General features: G+C 42.1%; 1 protein-coding gene and 1 non-coding gene across 3 annotated transcripts; both read left to right on the forward strand.

Annotated features, from left to right (window-relative positions):
• Positions 1–2,908: 2,908 nt before the first annotated feature.
• On the forward strand, positions 2,909–3,049 carry LOC118943029 (U4 spliceosomal RNA). Its single transcript, XR_005038765.1, has one exon. It is a non-coding gene; the product is annotated as a U4 spliceosomal RNA (small nuclear RNA).
• A 462-nt stretch (positions 3,050–3,511) lies between these two features.
• LOC118942883 (N-acylneuraminate cytidylyltransferase) lies at positions 3,512–20,480 on the forward strand. Of its 2 annotated transcripts, XM_090213500.1 has the most exons (8): positions 3,512–5,463; positions 6,345–6,487; positions 7,002–7,157; positions 7,798–7,931; positions 9,231–9,325; positions 9,606–9,777; positions 16,550–16,715; positions 19,005–20,480. In XM_090213500.1, the coding sequence occupies exons 1-8, from the start codon at positions 5,243–5,245 to the stop codon at positions 19,217–19,219; spliced, it is 1,302 nt and encodes a 433-aa protein (XP_090069626.1). In that variant the 5' UTR covers positions 3,512–5,242; the 3' UTR covers positions 19,220–20,480. The 2 variants fall into 2 exon arrangements, with proteins under 2 accessions (XP_090069626.1, XP_090069627.1); XM_090213501.1 differs by lacking the exons at positions 3,512–5,463; positions 6,345–6,487; positions 7,002–7,157 and adding an exon at positions 7,169–7,265.
• Positions 20,481–21,240: the final 760 nt, after the last annotated feature.

Here is a 21,240-nt window from a genome sequence, read left to right on the forward strand (position 1 = left end):
GCCGCGGGCAAAAGCCTCTTGCCATGTCTGAGTCAGGGGTTTGTTTTGAGCACTAGACTGTACTTTTTTGGGGTCTCATCTGTAGACTCTCTCCGTACTGTTTCACATGATTCTTGCGTAGGTGGTAAGAGAGGTTAGTGGTGTTTGAGCCTGTTGTCAGGACTCTGACCTGCGACACATCTTGTAGAGGACGGTTTTCTGGTCCGTGTCAGACTTGTCATACCCAAACCACGTCCATCTGACAGAAGTAGCCCCTCTTTTAGGTACGAGCTCCGTGTCTCCGTGCTCTGGGCCACGTTCACTCCATGTTTGTGTAGCAAATTTTGCAATTGACAAAATATTGAAAAATTGACAAAATATTGGCGTAAGGAGTGTGATTTGCGACACAACGAAATAAACAGAGCATATTATGAAACGCTAGACATTTTCTATCGTCACACAATATATATCGTCATATCGCCCCGCCCTATTTGCAACTACAGTTGAAGTGTTTTCTATTTACCTTTTAAGATTTTATCCATTCATATTTTATATTTTGTTACATGCTTAATTGAACATTTGCACAAAGGTTCTAAATAAAAGGAGAAATTATCAAATATGAGTAAGTACATTTTATTTGTTGAGTATAATTTAAAATGTAATAAGAAATAGGTCTTCACGTGGTCATTTTATATAAACTATTTATTCATTGAATTTTCAGAAAATGTGCTATATAGGGACATGTATCATTATCTGGATATGAAATGACCTATATTGGGATATGAGATTTTGGCCATATCGCCCAGCCCTAGTCTGGGTTTGTGAGGTCGGTTGGATGTACTGCCAAATTCTCTAAAATGACATTGGAGGCGGCTTATGGTAGAGAAATTACATGAAATTCTCTGGCAACAGATCTGGTGGACATTTCTGCAGTAGGCATGCCAATTTAATTGCATGCTTGTGTTGTGTGATAATACTGCTCATTATAGAGTGGCCTTTTATTGCCACCGGCACAAGGTAGGTCTGTGTAAAGATCACGCTGCTTCATCAGCGTGTTGATATGCAACAACGGGCAGGTGGATGATCTTGGCAAAGGAGAACTGCTCACTAACAGGGATGTAAACAAATTTGTGCACAACATTTTTGAGAAATATCCTTTTTGTGCGTATGGAAAATGTATTGGATCCTTTATTTCAGCACATGAAACATGGGGCCAACACTTTACATGTTGCATTCATATTTTTGTTCAGTATAGACATTTCTCTGCCATTTCCTGGTTGCCAAAATTCTAATAGTTTGCCTAATTTCAGTTTATGTGACAAAACAAGCAAGTTTAGTGTAGAAAATCATTTTACCATCTAAACCGCTGTGAAATATATTTTCCACAACCCTAAATATTGTATTTTCAGCTGTTTGAAGCTGTTGTACAAAACAAAGTGAAAGACACCAAATGAAATGTAGGTATGGGTAGCATAGAAATAGTGCACATAGAACAGATCTACCGCTTCTTAGACTTGCTTTCAATGATGTATCTATAACTCACATTTCTATGTGAATTTGGTTGGGTCACCCAAAAGTTACATATTGCAGCTTTAATGCATTTATCCTGATTAACTAACATGTTTTCTTACCTATGCTGCTAAATAGCTAGCTAGCTAGGTTTGTTTGCCAATTTGAGGTTTAAGTTAGCCTAGCTAGCTAACTAGTAAAGATGGGACCCTGAAGACTATTCCCAAGTTATCTCAACAAAATAATAGGCATAGAAAACCCTTGGTAGCTCTTAGTACTACACTTTACATGGTTCTTAATGAATTATCTTCATATACAACAGCGTCCTTGTGTCTTTTACCACCGAATGCCAACTGTATTAGACTAGTTATTTATCTCAAACAGCTCACAGTCTCACTGTCAGAATTAGACGTCCATGTTTCTGCAACGTCACATTTCTAAGTTGTTCCAAACGTCACATTTCAAAGTGTTTAAGGTTAAGCTTAGACATGAACTCTGAATGGTTACGGTTTGGAATAGGCTTAAAACAAAAATATCAAAAACAATTTGCAACCTTTGGATCTTTGGAATCAGAGAATGATGCTTAAAGCCCATCTGCCATCCCCGTCCACATTGCCCTAGCAAAACCAAAACCTACGTGAAGGTAACAGTGCTCACTGTTGCCTTTAGTGGCCGGGTACCACGTCATCTCCCGACATCAGACATGGATGGACCGTTGAACTGGCAGATTTTACTACAGTGGGCCTAATGCCTAATGAACATTCAAGGCAAATGCCTCCATCTGGTAGTGCAAAGTGAAACAGCTCCCCGGTCCAGGTATTGGTATGTGTAGTATGGCTGTGTAGAAATGTAAAATATTCCTATGGAATAAAAGCACCAATCTCTGACTGCAAATATTCAAAAGTTGGAATATTGCCATCGTACTGTTGTCATCGTACTGATATCTGATTTTGCCATCGTACATATACGACTGTTCAAAACATTTTCACATCTGGTTAGGATCCGTCCAGACGGGATACTTCCTGCAGATCAGATCAGTGCAATCCTATATTTAACAACAATTGGTCAGTTCTATCCACAATCCTTGGGACGTCCCTACCTTAAACGTCTAACCCTTTACCCGTTTAAATTTCAACTTCAATGGGGCAGGGACGTCCTAAGGATCTGAAAAGCACGAACCCATGAGAATGGTATGTTTCACATCCCATCATGCATTGCGGTGTGGTGTTGCTACATTATTATTTTTAAAATACAAACTATGCACACCTCGGGTTATCGAAACGTTTTGAACACATTTCAATCATAATATATGACTATTGCACACAAATTAGCACCACACTGTACCGCGACGTTATTATGAACCGTTTCCGTGAATTGTATCTTCTGTGGTGGCTACCTTGCCTTTTTCAAGATTTGAATCAGCTTTGCGCAGTGGCAGTATCGTAGCCTATGAGGTCTATCCGAGGCGCGATTATTGCTAGTTGAAAACTTTACCCAATACCCCGCCGTGACGACTTGAAATATAGTCGGCATTGGCAATTTTTGACGGTCTCTAAGGAGACTGATATTCTTGTTGAAAGTAAAGAAGTTTGGAGATATCTCGCAGTAGTGGTAATCTTTGTCTGGATTTTATTGAATGTGCCGTTATTTGCAGATATATTAATAAGTGTGTATTTGCAATATGAGATTTGTGTTATCTCTGCACTTCCACGAAAATACGAATTGAACGTTTTAATTACATGCAGCGTGTGGGTCTAGCGTCCCAGTTATGCTACATACATCAGAGTGATTTGTATCTAGTGGGAGTGCGAGTTTGTAGACAGTTTGTCCATTAGCGAACTCTGCCTCCGATTTTGGAACTAGTTCAAACTGGTATTGTCTGTTTCCCCCCCGCTGTTTACCGGTAGTTGGTTTTATGTTGCTATTACTGAGTGAGAGCAGGAAAAATAAAAGTAACCCAATCGAAAATGACTCAAGTAAAGTGAAAGTCACCCACTAAAATACTGCTTGAGTAAAAGTTTTTTTTTTTTTTTTAAATACATGTAATTTTCTAAAATATACTTAAGTATCAAAAGTACAACTACAAATAATTTCAAATTACTTATATTATGCAAACCAGATAGCGCGATTTTTTGTATTTACGGAAAGCCAGGTGCACATTCCCAACGCTCAGGCATATTTTACAAATGAAGCATGTGTGTTTAGGGAGTCCGCCAGATCAGAGGCAATAGGGATGACCAAGGATGTTCTCTTTAATAAGCACGTGAATTTGACAATTTTCCTGTCCTGCTAAGCGTTCAAAATGTAACGAGTACTTTTGGGTGTTAAGGAATATATATGTATGGAGTAAAAAGCACAATATTTTCTTATGGAATGTAGTAAAGTAAAAGTAGCCAAAAATATAAATAGTAAAGTACAGACCCCCAAAAACTACTTAAGTAGTACTTTAAAGTTTTTTGAATGTATTCTACAGTGGTAGATTAAAACACTGTAGAATAGTGAACCAGATATTTCACCGGATGTATAAAATTTAAATGTGAAGCATCCGTTTGGCGTTTCCACTCACTACCAAATATGGTGATGCGAGGAAGCCCAGTGCCCTGCAATGGATGTATAATTATTTTTGCCGAAATTCTGCACATTTACTAATCGATGAAGCTAGTGTTGGGGAAACGAAGCTTCCTGAAGCATTGAGCATTTCCATACAATTGTGTCGAAAAATAGGTTAATTACACGAGGCTTTGATCAAAATAGTGTACACTAGTGGCACCTGCTGGTCAAAATAAGCCTTTTCCTATTCTACCGAAACGAATACCAGACGGTTATTCGACAAACTTGAAAATAAAAGAGAGCCGCACACTCCAGGAGCTCAGATGCAAACATTTAATTACCAACGTTTCGACGGTGGTTATTCGACAAAACACATCTTTGGAGGTCATTGATAACGTGTTTCCGATAAAGCGATACAATATCGGCACACTGCTTAACGATTTCGATGCATGACTCCGAGCTCCCGGTATCAGACGTATGTATCATCTTATCGCCATACATTTTTATGTTTCCAAAACAACAATCAGTAAAATAGTACAACGTTGCCAACGTTTCTAAAAAAAAATTATTTTTTTTATTTCGGAGTGCAAGGGGGAATTTAGTTATTACACACGCGCACTGCACAGAGTCGTTCCAGCTAGAAGTAGTAAATACTTTACCGTAAGTACTGCTGTTTGGTTGGCTAGCGCAATTGAATTGTTGTCTATGATGAGTACATTTACATTATTTTATGCAATATTGAAACCTGGAGTTCTGTGATTGAGAAAATAGACATTGGACATGCTTCTACCATTTTGCACCTTAGGTATCCTCGTGTCGATAATATTGATCGCCATCATAGTTTTTAACGCATTGACCTCAATCATTACGGTACAATTCTATGGTGACGTTCTTTCTGATTTCGTAGCCACAATGAAATATCATAATACGCCACTTGTTCTGTTTATAAATGTAATATTTGTAGGATTAATAGGCCGTCCTTCAGTGTACACTACTGACAGTGTAGTCAGTAGTATATATTGTAACCTAAATACCTAGCTAGCTACAGTGAGCTAGAACACAATAAGTAGCTAGCTAGATTCATCAGCCGACTGCTAGACATAGCTACCGCTAACGTTACTGGTTAGTTAGCTAGCTAGTTAAGTTACAGTGATACCGCCACGTCTTCTTAACCTCCCACTGGGCTACTGAGTGACCCTTTACAATGGCTGCTGCTAGAAAACGAACGCGATCAGGCATCGAAGATGTGAGAGACAGAAAAGCAAAGGTTATTAAAGACAGCGGTGAGAAGAGACACATCGCAGCCCTGATCCTGGCGAGGGGAGGCAGTAAGGGGATCCCCCTGAAGAATATCAAAATGCTAGCCGGTGTCCCCCTCATCGGATGGGTTCTGAGAGCTGCAGTGGACTCCAAACAGTTTGACAGGTAATTCAGTTCAATCTAATAGTCAAATGTCTTTCAATCTAACTACTGTATACGGAGTTGCTTTGATAGAAGCTTGGTAGGCTAGCTACATTACAACCCACATAAAAAAATGCCAGTTTACTATGATATTAATACCATAGTATTCACTGTAGTGTAGTGTATTATTTACAGTTAACTATAGTAAACATATTGTAGTAAAATAACTAGTATATACTATAGTATCATGTAGTGTTTTGTGGACTGTAGTATTTACTATAGTGTTTTTGTTTTTATATCTTTGACATAGAAGTGGGGGCTTTCTCTCCTTACTAGAGACATACTAAAAGAGCACATTTTCCATAACTTGTAGGTAGATAGGACTGGGGTGTGAACAGATAGGTCAGCACTTTACTCTTTTCTAATTGTAGGGAACACAATACGTGTCCTATACTTGGCATGTGGGTTTCTCACTTATGGGTGGCAAAAATGGGGTTATGGAGGAGGAGAATGGGTAGGGTTTATGCAAATTACTGTAGGATTTACTATAGTTAAAAAGGGTAGTGTTTTTGGGGACATTACTGTAGCATTTACTATAGTATTCTACAGTATACTACAACATTCTCTACTAAGTACTACACATGAGCAAGGAATATCCTACAGTTTATTACAGAATTCTATTTTAAGTACTGTAGTATTCTATACTAAACTAGTATTTTTAAATGTGAGAAAGCATGTTGACATTCTTGTTTTGGGTGCATGGATAATATTGTTATTTGACAGTTAGTGTACTGTCTCTGAATGAACCCCCTGGTTTGGGCTTGGTCACACAAGACTGGATTGCACTGATGCAGCCTACTTGTTACAAAGCCTGAGGAATCAACTTGTTCTGTTCTTTCTCCCAGTGTGTGGGTATCAACTGACCATGATGACATTGAGAAGGTAGCCAAGACATGGGGAGCTCAGGTTCACCGCAGGAGCCCAGAGGTGTCCAAAGACTCCTCCAGCTCTCTTGACACCATCCAGGAATTCGCCCGATTAAACCCAGGTAGGGGGTGAATGTCAAGTGTATTTCCTTGATTCCTTGTGATCAGATCTTCTGCTCCAATGTGCTGTGAGAAGGAGACGAGGAGGGAGGCGTGAGGAAGATTCTCTGTGGCAACAGTGTCAACGTTGGTTATATTTTATTGTGACAGAACCACACCCTTTGTGACACTTCAACTATCTTTGTAATGACTGTTTGGCAGCACTTTGTTATAGATGTCAGCTGTTAATGTAATATATGCAGAACTTGTTTAGCCACTAGCTTGACTAAGGCTCTGGGACGGCATGTATCAAGCATCTCAGAGTAGGAATACTGATCTAGGATCAGGTCCCCCCGTCCATGTAGTCTTATTCATTGTGATCTATGAGGCAACATTTGGGTTTATCCCAATAAAGTGGGGCCCACTCCATAGCTTCAATTGACAACAGTGGCAGCATATACACAATTATTCAAATCTCATACTGTTTCTCATATTCTTCTGGTATCTCATAGTCTGCTGTGTGTTGTCCTCCTCCAGAGGTGGATGTGATCTGTCACATCCAGGCCACGTCTCCCTGCCTGCACCCCTTCCACCTGAAGGAGGCCCTGGAGATGATCACCAAGCAGGGCTTCACGTCCGTCTTCTCCGTGGTCCGACGACACCACTTCCGCTGGCAGGAGGTGAAGAAAGGAGGTACGGGACAGCCATGTGTTATGTTTAGGACCTCACACTTATTATCAGTAAACTGGAGAGGTTCCAACAAACTTAATGTTCAGGTCTGTCAGGAGGTGAAGAAAGGAGGTACGGGACAGCCATGTGTTATGTTTAGGACCTCACAGTTAGGCATGGTTTCCTGGATACAGATGAACCCTAATGCTGGATTAAAAAGCTAGATCAATGGAGAATCTCCATAGAAAATGATTTGTAGTCCAGGATTAGGCTTAATCTCTGTGGGGGAAAAACACCCCTAGGCTACTTTATAATTCCATCCCTCTAGAGTTGTGTGTATAAGGTAGTTGTTGTGGAATTGTTAGATTACTTGTTAGATATTACTGCACTGTTAGAACTAGAAGCGCAAGCATTTCGCTACACTCGCATTAACATCTGCTAACCATGTGTATGTGACCATTAACAGCTGCTAACCATGTGTATGTGACCAATACAATTTGATTTGAAGTAGGGTCAGGAGTTTTTCCTGTCCATGTGACTGTATCACAATAGAGAGATGGGGGTGTGATTAAACAAGTGAGTTTGTCTCCTGACCAGGTTATAACCAGAAACCAGACTATTTCCTATCAACTCATAATGATGATGTGTTCTCTCTCCTGTTCAGGTAGTGTAGCCACCCAGCCTCTCAACCTGGATCCATCCAACAGGCCCCGGAGACAGGACTGGGATGGAGAGCTGTGTGAGAACGGATCTTTCTATTTTTCCACCAGAGCCCTTATAGAGGAAGGTGTTTTGCAGGTAACTTTCACCAGGCCCCTAAAGGGACCCATAGTCACAAAGCGCCTCAGGAAGGAGTGCTGGTCTAGGATCAGTTTTCCCTTTTCGATTGAAAGAATAGTGAGGAGACCATCTGAACTTCAACTTCTTTAATACCCTGATGCACGCAGGACAATACACACAGGGATGATAATGAGAGAATTATAAACCTGTTGATTTAATATAATAACTTATGCCATTTAGCAGATATGCCATTTTATCCACAGCAACGTAGTCATGCTTGCAGACATAAGTATGGGTGGAACCCACTACCCTGTCGTTACAAGCACCATGCTCTACCAACTGAGCTGCCGAGGACCACAGGAGAGTTCCTCCTTTAATTGTCACACAAGACTGCTACTTGATTGGTTAATATACACTGTGGGTAGGCTGAATGTAAAATATAAGTGACGTTTGTACATACAGGAGAAGATGAATCATATCTAGAAAAGGTATTCTAGAAACAGTGGTCTGGTAAGAGGCAGGGTAAACCATGGGGTTTGTCGAATAAGACCCAAACTAGTGTTCAGCTGCTTGATGAGGAACGAGTGTTCTACGTGATCTTCAACACCAGTCTGTAGGCTCTGGAAGTATATGTGAAGGGATACATTCTCTGTAAGCAAATTACATTTGAGTAATTGGTCATCAGGTTTATATTGCAGTCTGGCCAGTCCAGCCAGCCAGCTCTTCTGTCTCGACATACATGTTGCTTTGGCCACTAAGAGTTTTCACTATTCTGCTGTTTTTAAAGTTTAAACAAGGATCGGTTCTTAAGGCCTCATCAGCCTGGTTATTAGTTGGTCATAGGTCACAGTCAATAGTTACTCAATTCATTTTTGCATGTTCAGCATAGGAGAGCCTGTAGTGTGTGTGTGTGTGTGTCTAGTCCATCCAACCTTAATCCGTGTGTGTGCGTGTGTGTGTGTGTAAGAGAAATTCCTCTTCATTAGTTTATTAGTAACATTCCCCAACAATAACACTCTGTATGCAGTAGTGGCTATGATATTAACAAATATCCACTTCTAACACAGCCACAATGACTAAGATGATGTGGACAGGGAGGACCTGATCCTAGATACAGACCCAGATGTTTATCTCTGCTGCTGCTGCTGACAAAGCATATTTCCTTCCTGGGATCAATAACGTATTTATTCATTCAGCCTGACTAGAAACAACATACACACTGAGAGATGGACTGGTCTGTGATACTACTAGATATTCTATTGTTAACTGGTGTTTTGAATGCTAATAGAATACCCTTTGTGTTGTTGTCTTTCTCAGGGGGGGAAGTGGGCTTACTATGAGATGCTGCCAGAGTACAGTGTGGATATTGATGTGGATATCGACTGGCCCGTGGCAGAACAGAGAGTACTGAGGTAGTCTGAAATCACTGACCTAGAATTTCAAGTTCACTCTCTGTTGAAGTCATTCACTCCGAACCACCTCTCTCTCTGTCTGTCTCTGTCTCTCTCTCTCTGTCTGTCTCTCTGTCTGTCTCTGTCTCTCTGTCTGTCTCTGTCTCTCTCTCTGAAAGTGTTTATTTGAATGCACTTTAAATATAATTAGATTTTGTGGTAAAGCAACAAAATGAATAATGCTGTAACACAGAGGAGTGGTTGTCCAAATGTTGTCCCTGTGTGTGTTGTTCCTGTCCAGGTTTGGTTACTTTGGCCTGGACAAGCCTGAGGTGGTGCGTCTGCTGCTGTGTAACGTCTCCGGCTGTCTGACTGACGGCCGCGTCCTCATCTCTGTCTCTGGAGAGGAGATGGTCTCAGTCAACACCAGAGATACTATGGGTATCCGCATGCTGCAGAGAGAGGGGGTGGAGGTACAGATACAGAACATGTAGAACAAACACACACACTGCAGAGAGAGGGGGTGGAGGTACAGATACTGTACATACAGAACATATAGAACACACACACTGCAGAGAGAGGGAGTAGAGATACAGATACTGTACATATAGAACATATAGAACACACACTGCAGAGAGAGGGAGTGGAGGTACAGATACTGTACATATAGAACACACACTGCAGAGAGAGGGGGTGGAGGTACAGATACTGTACATATAGAACACACACTGCAGAGAGAGGGAGTGGAGGTACAGATACTGTACATATAGAACACACACTGCAGAGAGAGGGAGTGGAGGTACAGATACTGTACATATAGAACACATAGAACACACACACTGCAGAGAGAGGGGGTGGAGGTACAGATACTGTACATATAGAACACACACACTGCAGAGAGAGGGAGTAGAGATACAGATACTGTACATATAGAACATATAGAACACACACTGCAGAGAGAGGGAGTGGAGGTACAGATACTGTACATACAGAACATATATAACACACACACTGCAGAGAGAGGGGGTGGAGGTACAGATACTGTACATATAGAACACACACACTGCAGAGAGAGGGAGTGGAGGTACAGATACAGAACATGTAGAACAAACACACACACTGCAGAGAGAGGGGGTGGAGGTACAGATACTGTACATATAGAACACACACACTGCAGAGAGAGGTAGTGGAGGTACAGATACTGTACATATAGAACACACACACTGCCGAGAGAGGGAGTGGAGGTACAGATACTGTACATATAGAACACACACACTGCAGAGAGAGGGAGTGGAGGTACAGATACTGTACATATAGAACACACACACTGCAGAGAGAGGGGGTGGAGGTACAGATACTGTACATATAGAACACACACACTGCAGAGAGAGGGGGTGGAGGTACAGATACTGTACATATAGAACACACACACTGCAGAGAGAGGGAGTGGAGGTACAGATACTGTACATATAGAACACACACACTGCAGAGAGAGGGAGTGGAGGTACAGATACTGTACATATAGAACACACACACTGCAGAGAGAGGGAGTGGAGGTACAGATACTGTACATATAGAACACACACACTGCAGAGAGAGGGAGTGGAGGTACAGATACTGTACATATAGAACACACACACTGCAGAGAGGGGGTGGAGGTACAGATACTGTACATATAGAACACACACTGCAGAGAGAGGGAGTGGAGGTACAGATACTGTACATATAGAACACACACACTGCAGAGAGAGGGAGTGTAGGTACAGATACTGTACATATAGAACACACACACTGCAGAGAGGGAGTGGAGGTACAGATACTGTACATATAGAACACACACACTGCAGAGAGAGGGAGTGGAGGTACAGATACTGTACATATAGAACACACACACTGCAGAGAGAGGGAGTGGAGGTACAGATACTGTACATATAGAACACACACACTGCAGAGAGAGGGGGTGGAGGTACAGATACTGTACATATAGAACACACACACTGCAGAGAGAGGGAGTGGAGGTACAGATACTGTACATATAGAACACACACACCGCAGAGAGAGGGAGTGGAGGTACAGATACTGTACATATAGAACACATAGAACACACACACTGCAGAGAGAGGGGGTGGAGGTACAGATACTGTACATATAGAACACACACACTGCAGAGAGAGGGAGTGGAGGTACAGATACTGTACATATAGAACACATAGAACACACACACTGCAGAGAGAGGGAGTGGAGGTACAGATACTGTACATATAGAACACACACACTGCAGAGAGAGGGAGTGGAGGTACAGATACTGTACATATAGAACACATAGAACACACACACTGCAGAGAGAGGGAGTGGAAATGCAAAGATAATGAGATGAATACGGGTGATTCATTCATTGTTTTAAAAGATCACATATGATCACACAACATTTGAATGGTTTATTTCACAAATTTGACATTGCAAAGTATCAATGTCAACCGATGCTGAATTGTTTGACACATTTCACATGAATACACTATGCACAATGAAAAAACAACAACAACAACTTTAAAATGGTTGAGCAGCCTAGTCCTGTATGATTCTGGTTGAGCAGCCTAGTCATGTATGAGTCTTGTTGAGCAGCCTAGTCCTGTATGATTCTGGTTGACCAGCCTAGTCATGTATGAGTCTGGTTGAGCAGCCTAGTCATGTATGAGTCTTGTTGAGCAGCCTAGTCCTGTATGAGTCTGGTTGAGCAGCCTAGTCATGTATGATTCTGGTTGACCAGCCTAGTCATGTAGGAGTCTGGTTGAGCAGCCTAGTCATGTATGAGTGGTTGAGCAGCCTAGTCATGTATGAGTCTGGTTGAGCAGCCTAGTCATGTATGAGTCTGGTTGAGCAGCCTAGTCATGTATGATTCTGGTTGAGCAGCCTAGTCATGTATGATTCTGGTTGAGCAGCCTAGTCATGTATGATTCTGGTTGAGCAGCCTAGTCATGTATGATTCTGGTTGAGCAGCCTAGTCATGTATGAGTCTGGTTGAGCAGCCTAGTCATGTATGAGTCTGGTTGAGCAGCCTAGTCATGTATGATTCTGGTTGAGCAGCCTAGTCATGTATGAGTCTTGTTGAGCAGCCTAGTCATGTATGAGTCTGGTTGAGCAGCCTAGTCATGTAGGATTCTGGTTGAGCAGCCTAGTCATGTAGGATTCTGGTTGAGCAGCCTAGTCATGTATGAGTCTGGTTGAGCAGCCTAGTCATGTATGATTCTGGTTGAGCAGCCTAGTCATGTATGAGTCTGGTTGAGCAGCCTAGTCATGTATGAGTCTGGTTGAGCAGCCTAGTCATGTATGAGTCTGGTTGAGCAGCCTAGTCATGTATGATTCTGGTTGAGCAGCCTAGTCATGTATGAGTCTTGTTGAGCAGCCTAGTCATGTATGAGTCTGGTTGAGCAGCCTAGTCATGTAGGATTCTGGTTGAGCAGCCTAGTCATGTAGGATTCTGGTTGAGCAGCCTAGTCATGTATGAGTCTGGTTGAGCAGCCTAGTCATGTATGATTCTGGTTGAGCAGCCTAGTCATGTATGAGTCTGGTTGAGCAGCCTAGTCATGTATGAGTCTGGTTGAGCAGCCTAGTCATGTATGAGTCTGGTTGAGCAGCCTAGTCATGTATGAGTCTGGTTGAGCAGCCTAGTCATGTATGAGTCTGGTTGAGCAGCCTAGTCATGTAGGAGTCTGGTTGAGCAGCCTAGTCATGTAGGAGTCTGGTTGAGCAGCCTAGTCATGTATGATTCTGGTTGAGCAGCCTAGTCATGTATGATTCTGGTTGAGCAGCCTAGTCATGTATGAGTCTGGTTGAGCAGCCTAGTCATGTATGAGTCTGGTTGAGCAGCCTAGTCATGTATGAGTCTGGTTGAGCAGCCTAGTCATGTATGATTCTGGTTGAGCAGCCTAGTCATGTATGAGTCTGGTTGAGCAGCCTAGTCATGTATGAGTCTGGTTGAGCAGCCCAGTCATGTATGAGTCTGGTTGAGCAGCCCAGTCATGTAGGAGTCTGGTTGAGCAGCCTAGTCATGTAGGATTCTGGTTGAGCAGCCTAGTCATGTATGAGTCTGGTTGAGCAGCCTAGTCATGTATGAGTCTGGTTGAGCAGCCTAGTCATGTATGAGTCTGGTTGAGCAGCCTAGTCATGTATGAGTCTGGTTGAGCAGCCTAGTCATGTATGAGTCTGGTTGAGCAGCCTAGTCATGTAGGATTCTGGTTGAGCAGCCTAGTCATGTATGAGTCTGGTTGAGCAGCCTAGTCATGTATGAGTCTGGTTGAGCAGCCTAGTCATGTATGAGTCTGGTTGAGCAGCCTAGTCATGTATGATTCTGGTTGAGCAGCCTAGTCATGTATGATTCTGGTTGAGCAGCCTAGTCATGTATGATTCTGGTTGAGCAGCCTAGTCATGTATGAGTCTGGTTGAGCAGCCTAGTCATGTATGAGTCTGGTTGAGCAGCCTAGTCATGTATGAGTCTGGTTGAGCAGCCTAGTCATGTATGAGTCTGGTTGAGCAGCCTAGTCATGTAGGAGTCTGGTTGAGCAGCCTAGTCATGTATGAGTCTGGTTGAGCAGCCTAGTCATGTATGATTCTGGTTGAGCAGCCTAGTCATGTATGAGTCTGGTTGAGCAGCCTAGTCATGTATGAGTCTGGTTGAGCAGCCCAGTCATGTATGAGTCTGGTTGAGCAGCCTAGTCATGTATGAGTCTGGTTGAGCAGCCTAGTCATGTATGAGTCTGGTTGAGCAGCCTAGTCATGTATGAGTCTGGTTGAGCAGCCTAGTCATGTAGGAGTCTGGTTGAGCAGCCTAGTCATGTAGGAGTCTGGTTGAGCAGCCTAGTCATGTATGAGTCTGGTTGAGCAGCCTAGTCATGTAGGAGTCTGGTTGAGCAGCCTAGTCATGTATGAGTCTGGTTGAGCAGCCTAGTCATGTAGGATTCTGGTTGAGCAGCCTAGTCATGTATGAGTCTGGTTGAGCAGCCTAGTCATGTATGATTCTGGTTGAGCAGCCTAGTCATGTAGGATTCTGGTTGAGCAGCCTAGTCATGTATGATTCTGTTTGAGCAGCCTAGTCATGTAGGATTCTGGTTGAGCAGCCTAGTCATGTATGAGTCTGGTTGAGCAGCCTAGTCATGTAGGATTCTGGTTGAGCAGCCTAGTCATGTAGGATTCTGGTTGAGCAGCCTAGTCATTTATGAGTGTGGTTGAGCAGCCTAGTCATGTATGAGTCTGGTTGAGCAGCCTAGTCATGTATGAGTCTGGTTGAGCAGCCTAGTCATGTAGGAGTCTGGTTGAGCAGCCTAGTCATGTATGAGTCTGGTTGAGCAGCCTAGTCATGTAGGATTCTGGTTGAGCAGCCTAGTCATGTATGAGTCTGGTTGAGCAGCCTAGTCATGTATGATTCTGGTTGAGCAGCCTAGTCATGTAGGATTCTGGTTGAGCAGCCTAGTCATGTATGATTCTGGTTGAGCAGCCTAGTCATGTAGGATTCTGGTTGAGCAGCCTAGTCATGTATGAGTCTGGTTGAGCAGCCTAGTCATGTAGGATTCTGGTTGAGCAGCCTAGTCATGTAGGATTCTGGTTGAGCAGCCTAGTCATTTATGAGTCTGGTTGAGCAGCCTAGTCATGTATGAGTCTGGTTGAGCAGCCTAGTCATGTATGATTCTGGTTGAGCAGCCTAGTCATGTATGATTCTGGTTGAGCAGCCTAGTCATGTATGATTCTGGTTGAGCAGCCTAGTCATGTATGAGTCTGGTTGAGCAGCCTAGTCATGTATGAGTCTGGTTGAGCAGCCTAGTCATGTATGAGTCTGGTTGAGCAGCCTAGTCATGTATGATTCTGGTTGAGCAGCCTAGTCATGTAGGATTCTGGTTGAGCAGCCTAGTCATGTATGAGTCTGGTTGAGCAGCCTAGTCATGTATGAGTCTGGTTGAGCAGCCTAGTCATGTATGAGTCTGGTTGAGCAGCCTAGTCATGTATGATTCTGGTTGAGCAGCCTAGTCATGTATGAGTCTGGTTGAGCAGCCTAGTCATGTATGATTCTGGTTGAGCAGCCTAGTCATGTATGAGTCTGGTTGAGCAGCCTAGTCATGTATGAGTCTGGTTGAGCAGCCTAGTCATGTATGAGTCTGGTTGAGCAGCCTAGTCATGTATGATTCTGGTTGAGCAGCCTAGTCATGTATGATTCTGGTTGAGCAGCCTAGTCATGTATGATTCTGGTTGAGCAGCCTAGTCATGTATGATTCTGGTTGAGCAGCCTAGTCATGTATGAGTCTGGTTGAGCAGCCTAGTCATGTATGAGTCTGGTTGAGCAGCCTAGTCATGTATGATTCTGGTTGAGCAGCCTAGTCATGTATGAGTCTGGTTGAGCAGCCTAGTCATGTATGAGTCTGGTTGAGCAGCCTAGTCATGTATGAGTCTGGTTGAGCAGCCTAGTCATGTATGAGTCTGGTTGAGCAGCCTAGTCATGTATGAGTCTGGTTGAGCAGCCTAGTCATGTATGAGTCTGGTTGAGCAGCCTAGTCATGAATGCTTTCTGAATGCCTGTAAATCCACTCCACCTACTGCTGTTTTAATAACCATTAGAAAACAATCTACCTCAAGGTGTCTTGTCGTAGCTGACACCATTATTTCTGGGCAGTGACAGTTAACCTCTCTTAACATGTTCAACTTGAAGCAGCATTAAGCTACAATAAAATAAACAAAAAACAATCCTATCATTTTACATTTTAGTCATTTAGCTGACAATCAACCAGAGCGACTTATATGAGCAAGTAGGGTTAAGTGCCTTGGTCAAGGGCACATTGACAGATTTTTCCCCTAGTAATCTCGGGTTCGGTTACTGGCCCAACGCTGTAACCCGCTCGGCTACCCAGTGTCCCTTGTTTGGATTTGTGGCAGTATTAAAGATACAGGAAGTTAGGTAGAACCAGTTGGGTTTGCTTTGCTAAGCTCTTACCAGAACAGGATGTTTCACACCGGCTGCTCCTGCTCCTAGATTTAGACCACAGTTTATCACTGAAACCTCCGCCCATTAAACACACACACAGGATACTATTGACTCCGTCATGTGACTTTATTAGTTTGAGTTTCATCATACCCTCTAAGAGAACACTTCTCAAATGACATCCTTCTACACATTATTGGCCCAACCGTGTTTTATTATTATTATTATTATTATTATTATTGGCCCAACCATGTTTTCTACTATTATTGTCTTTCTTCCAGGTGATCTTGATCTCGTCCGGTGAGGACCCTGTGACCAAGGCCCTGGCTGACAATCTATCCCAGAGGACAGGCTGCGAGGTCAGGCAGCTGGGCAAAGACATCCAGGGTGAGGTCAAAGCCATGATGGATGACAAGGATCTGGACTGGAAGGAGGTCGCCTATATGGGTAAACTCACTGTTATTATCAATTAACAATTTACTGCTACTACTACTACTACTGCTACTACTACTGCTACTACTACTACTACTACTACTACTGCTACTACTACTGCTACTACTACTACTACTACTGCTACTACTACTGCTACTACTACTACTGCTACTACTACTACTGCTACTACTACTACTACTACTACTGCTACTACTACTGCTACTACTACTACTGCTACTACTACTACTACTACTACTACTACTACTACTGCTACTACTACTGCTACTACTACTACTACTACTACTACTACTACTACTACTGCTACTACTACTGCTACCACTACTACTACTACTGCTACTACTACTGCTACTACTACTACTACTGCTACTACTGCTACTACTACTGCTACTACTACTACTAATAGTAGTTAGTTATATAGCACAGTTTGAAATATAGTGGAATCTCAAGGTTCTTAACATTCTATTTTGAGTAATACTTGTGTGTTCATGTCAATCAAACATGAAGATCTTTATTTGGAGCCCTTCTGAGATGGAAAGGTAGAACAGGTTAGATATCTCTCAGGAATGTGACCGTAGCAGCGGTGTTTGATAACCACGTATCAATGAAACTATCAGACAGTAAATGTCAACAGTAAAGTTTGAACCAGTTGAACCTGATTGTGATTGTCATGGTGACCACACTACACTCTGTTATGGAACAGTATCTGCTCATTCCGTGTTTCACTCCTCCTTATCTCTCTCGCTATCTTCTCAACCCTTCATCTCTCTCCTCTCATCCCTCTGTTCTCTCTTGCCAGGAACTGATTGTAAGTTCTTCACTCATAAATAACTTGTCTGATTAAATAGCTCCTCTATTAGTAAGGGGAGAGAGGGAGAAACTGTCTGATTAAATAGCTCCTCTATTAGTAAGGGAAGAGAGGGAGAAACTGTCTGATTAAATAGCTCCTCTATTAGTAAGGAGAGACAGGGAGGAACTGTCTGATTAAATAGCTCCTCTATTAGTAAGGAGAGACAGGGAGAAACTGTCTGATTAAATAGCTCCTCTATTAGTAAGGGGAGACAGGGAGGAACTGTCTGATTAAATAGCTCCTCTATTAGTAAGGAGAGACAGGGAGAAACTGTCTGATTAAATAGCTCCTCTATTAGTAAGGAGAGACAGGGAGAAACTGTCTGATTAAATAGCTCCTCTATTAGTAAGGAGAGACAGGGAGAAACTGTCTGATTAAATAGCTCCTCTATTAGTAAGGAGAGACAGGGAGAAACTGTCTGATTAAATAGCTCCTCTATTAGTAAGGGGAGAAACTGTCTGATTAAATAGCTCCTCTATTAGTTAGGAGAGACAGGGAGAAACTGTCTGATTAAATAGCTCCTCTATTAGTAAGGAGAGACAGGGAGAAACTGTCTGATTAAATAGCTCCTCTATTAGTAAGGGGAGAAACTGTCTGATTAAATAGCTCCTCTATTAGTAAGGGGAGACAGGGAGAAACTGTCTGATTAAATAGCTCCTCTATTAGTAAGGGGAGAAACTGTCTGATTAAATAGCTCCTCTATTAGTAAGGAGAGACAGGGAGAAACTGTCTGATTAAATAGCTCCTCTATTAGTAAGGAGAGACAGGGAGAAACTGTCTGATTAAATAGCTCCTCTATTAGTAAGGAGAGACAGGGAGAAACTGTCTGATTAAATAGCTCCTCTATTAGTAAGGGGAGAAACTGTCTGATTAAATAACTCCTCTATTAGTAAGGAGAGACAGGGAGAAACGGTCTGATTAAATAGAGTATCTATTAGTAAGGAGAGACAGGGAGAAACTGTGTTGTATATTTTATTCAGAGTCCAGTTTTGGTTAAGTGATCATTTGTATTTCCCCTCTGCGTGTATGCTAGGCTACAACCCGGGTATGGGCGAGGGGACGGTCTAAAGTTATACTGTTACATATGCTAGACTACCACTGCAGAACACTTCATTTGCATGCCACTGCCAGTCACTGAATATTTACAGCCAAGGTGAGAAGGGAGGTGCCAGCAGTCAAATCCTGGAGAATTTGGGATTCAATTTTAATTGAATCAAATTTAGTTGATTTCTGTAATTCAAATTCTATGATATCCCTAAGCCCAAAATCAGAAACTATATCAAAATAAATATGATTATCTTAAATCATGTCATATTTTTGCATGTTTGTGTTATGTTTTTGCAACATACTAATTAATCATCCTAAGAATACTTCAAGAACCACCTTATGGACACTTTAATAGAAACATTTCATCCCTCCATCTCTCCCTCCTACAGGTAATGATGCACCAGATGTTGACTGTCTGAACCTGGCTGGGCTGAGTGCAGTACCCCGGGACGCCCCAGTGGTGGCGATCAACGCTGCTAAATACTCCTGCCACAATGCTGCAGGCCTGGGGGCTGTGAGGGAGTTTTCTGAACACATCCTGCTGCTCAAGAAGAAGGCCAAGTCTCAGATGGAACAGGACCGCATCCACAGAAATACATTCTAAACTCTAGAATGTGTTCTAAAGTCACAGAAATACATTCTAAACTCTAGAATGTGTTCGAAAGTCACAGAAATACATTCTAAACTCTAGAATGTGTTCTAAAGTCACAGAAATACATTCTAAACTCTAGAATGTGTTCTAAAGTCACAGAGATCCATTCTAAACTCTAGAATGTGTTCTAAAGTCACATAAATACATTCTAAACTCTAGAATGTGTTCTAAAGTCACAGAAATACATTCTAAACTCTAGAATGTGTTCTAAAGTCACATAAATACATTCTAAACTCGAATGTGTTCTAAAGTCACAAAGTCACAGAAATACATTCTAAACTCTAAAATGTGTTCTAAAGTAGGGATAGGCATTAGAAATAATATCATGACATTTTATCGGATATCCAGATAGTTTTAATCATGGACACTTGTTTGCTGTGCAGCCTGCAGGACTCGGGAGATACTGTGTGGACAGGGACCAGGGGTGTGCGACAAAGGAGGGAGAGAAAAAGTAGCCCCTGACTCGCGCTACTTAGACACTTGTAAATGCCATAGGTTATCTATCATCCAATATGGCAGTGCATGTCTTTACTGTCCTGATCTACAACAACCCTGTTCAGATTAAACAGCCTATACTGAAGGTTGCTCATTGTAGGCTACTCCTCATTTAGTTGACTTAATTCTGTCATTTTAATTCAACTTTTCTTTCATTGCTTTGAGATCTCCCACTTCACGTTGCTACACATGGAGCCTCTGACTGTAGTGTCAACAACAGCAAGCTAAGTGAAACCTGTGTAGGCTAATACCGTATGTATTTTTAAAACTATATTCACATTATTAAATGAAGAATTCCAAATGTCATGAGTGTAGAAATGTCCCATAGATCATTTTATTCCATTAAGATGAAGCCTTGTCATTGTTGAAATAGGCCTGTGTATACGAATACTAATGTCTGTTTGAATAACTGTGCCCATTGCTAGTTTTTACAGGTTGTCAGATCAAGGTAGTTTGGGTTTTATATCGCTACAGGTTGTGTTGACAAAAATGAATGTCTTTATTTTAAATGAAGTAGTATACAGGAGGCCTTTCATTTACTTGAGATTGATTGTTTTTCTCTCCACTTTTTAATGTTCTGTCTTAATTTTGGGGGGAAAGTATTAGGAGATTAACATGGAGTTGCACTGAGATTCATGTTGTTTGGGGTGTTTACTTTTGTATTTTGCCTGCAATTTGTTTGTCAAATTATATATGATCATAAACGTAAGAAACACTTTCTTATTCCCCTGCTTTAATCTGAACTATTCTAGAAATTACTTTAGCCTTAACTCCATACCACAATCTTGAAGGTGTATCTGATGGGGTGGTTCACATACATCTTGCCACCAGATGGCAGTGTAGCGCCTCATCAAACCTCAGTTGGGGGAAAGAACTGCATGACAACATTAACCTTGTACAACCATCAAGAAGTTTCACATGCTTTCCTGTTCAGGCTTTCACTCAGTTGTAGCAAGATCCAACCAAATACTTGTAGAACAACACACGCGATCATACAGTATAAGAGATCTTCATTTCTAGCATTGTGTGGCGATTTCCATCTATCTATGTTGCAGAGATCAGGACAGCCAGCAAACGTGTGGCGAGCTGGCATTTGTCCAAGAACTATTGATTTGGTTACATAGATTAGTGAGAAAATTGACAGGGCTCCTCAGTGCTTGGAGAGGAAACATCCAAGTGGATGAGAAGGCATATGAAACATGGCTTCAGTTCATCAGAAGAGTTGACACTGGTAGTGGAGTGGTCATGCCCTCTTAATCAGGGAACAGGAGGGGACTTGGCTGTAAATAGCAGATCCATTCCATTACAGCAGCTCCATCATAGGTTTGGGTAACATGTTTCTCCATGAAGTTAAACTCGGACATCTCAGAATTCACAACGTGAAACACGGGCTGCCCATCTCGCCCACTTGACTCATCAAAGTAGGCCAAGAAACATTCCTGAATAAAGCCCTTATCATCAACGTACCTGACAATAAC

Source organism: Oncorhynchus mykiss, chromosome 21 (genome assembly GCF_057628025.1).
Source record: "Oncorhynchus mykiss isolate SJ-2025 chromosome 21, ASM5762802v1, whole genome shotgun sequence".
NCBI lineage: Eukaryota > Metazoa > Chordata > Actinopteri > Salmoniformes > Salmonidae > Oncorhynchus > Oncorhynchus mykiss.

Excerpts from the sequence above, each read along its gene's own strand:
- LOC118942883 (XM_090213500.1), top strand. The coding sequence starts at position 5,243 with ATGGCTGCTGCTAGAAAACGAACGCGATCAGGCATCGAAGATGTGAGA. Across the intron at positions 6,488-7,001 it reads ATTCGCCCGATTAAACCCAG|AGGTGGATGTGATCTGTCAC; the intron begins GTAGGGGGTGAA and ends GTCCTCCTCCAG. Across the intron at positions 16,716-19,004 it reads GAAGGAGGTCGCCTATATGG|GTAATGATGCACCAGATGTT; the intron begins GTAAACTCACTG and ends TCCCTCCTACAG.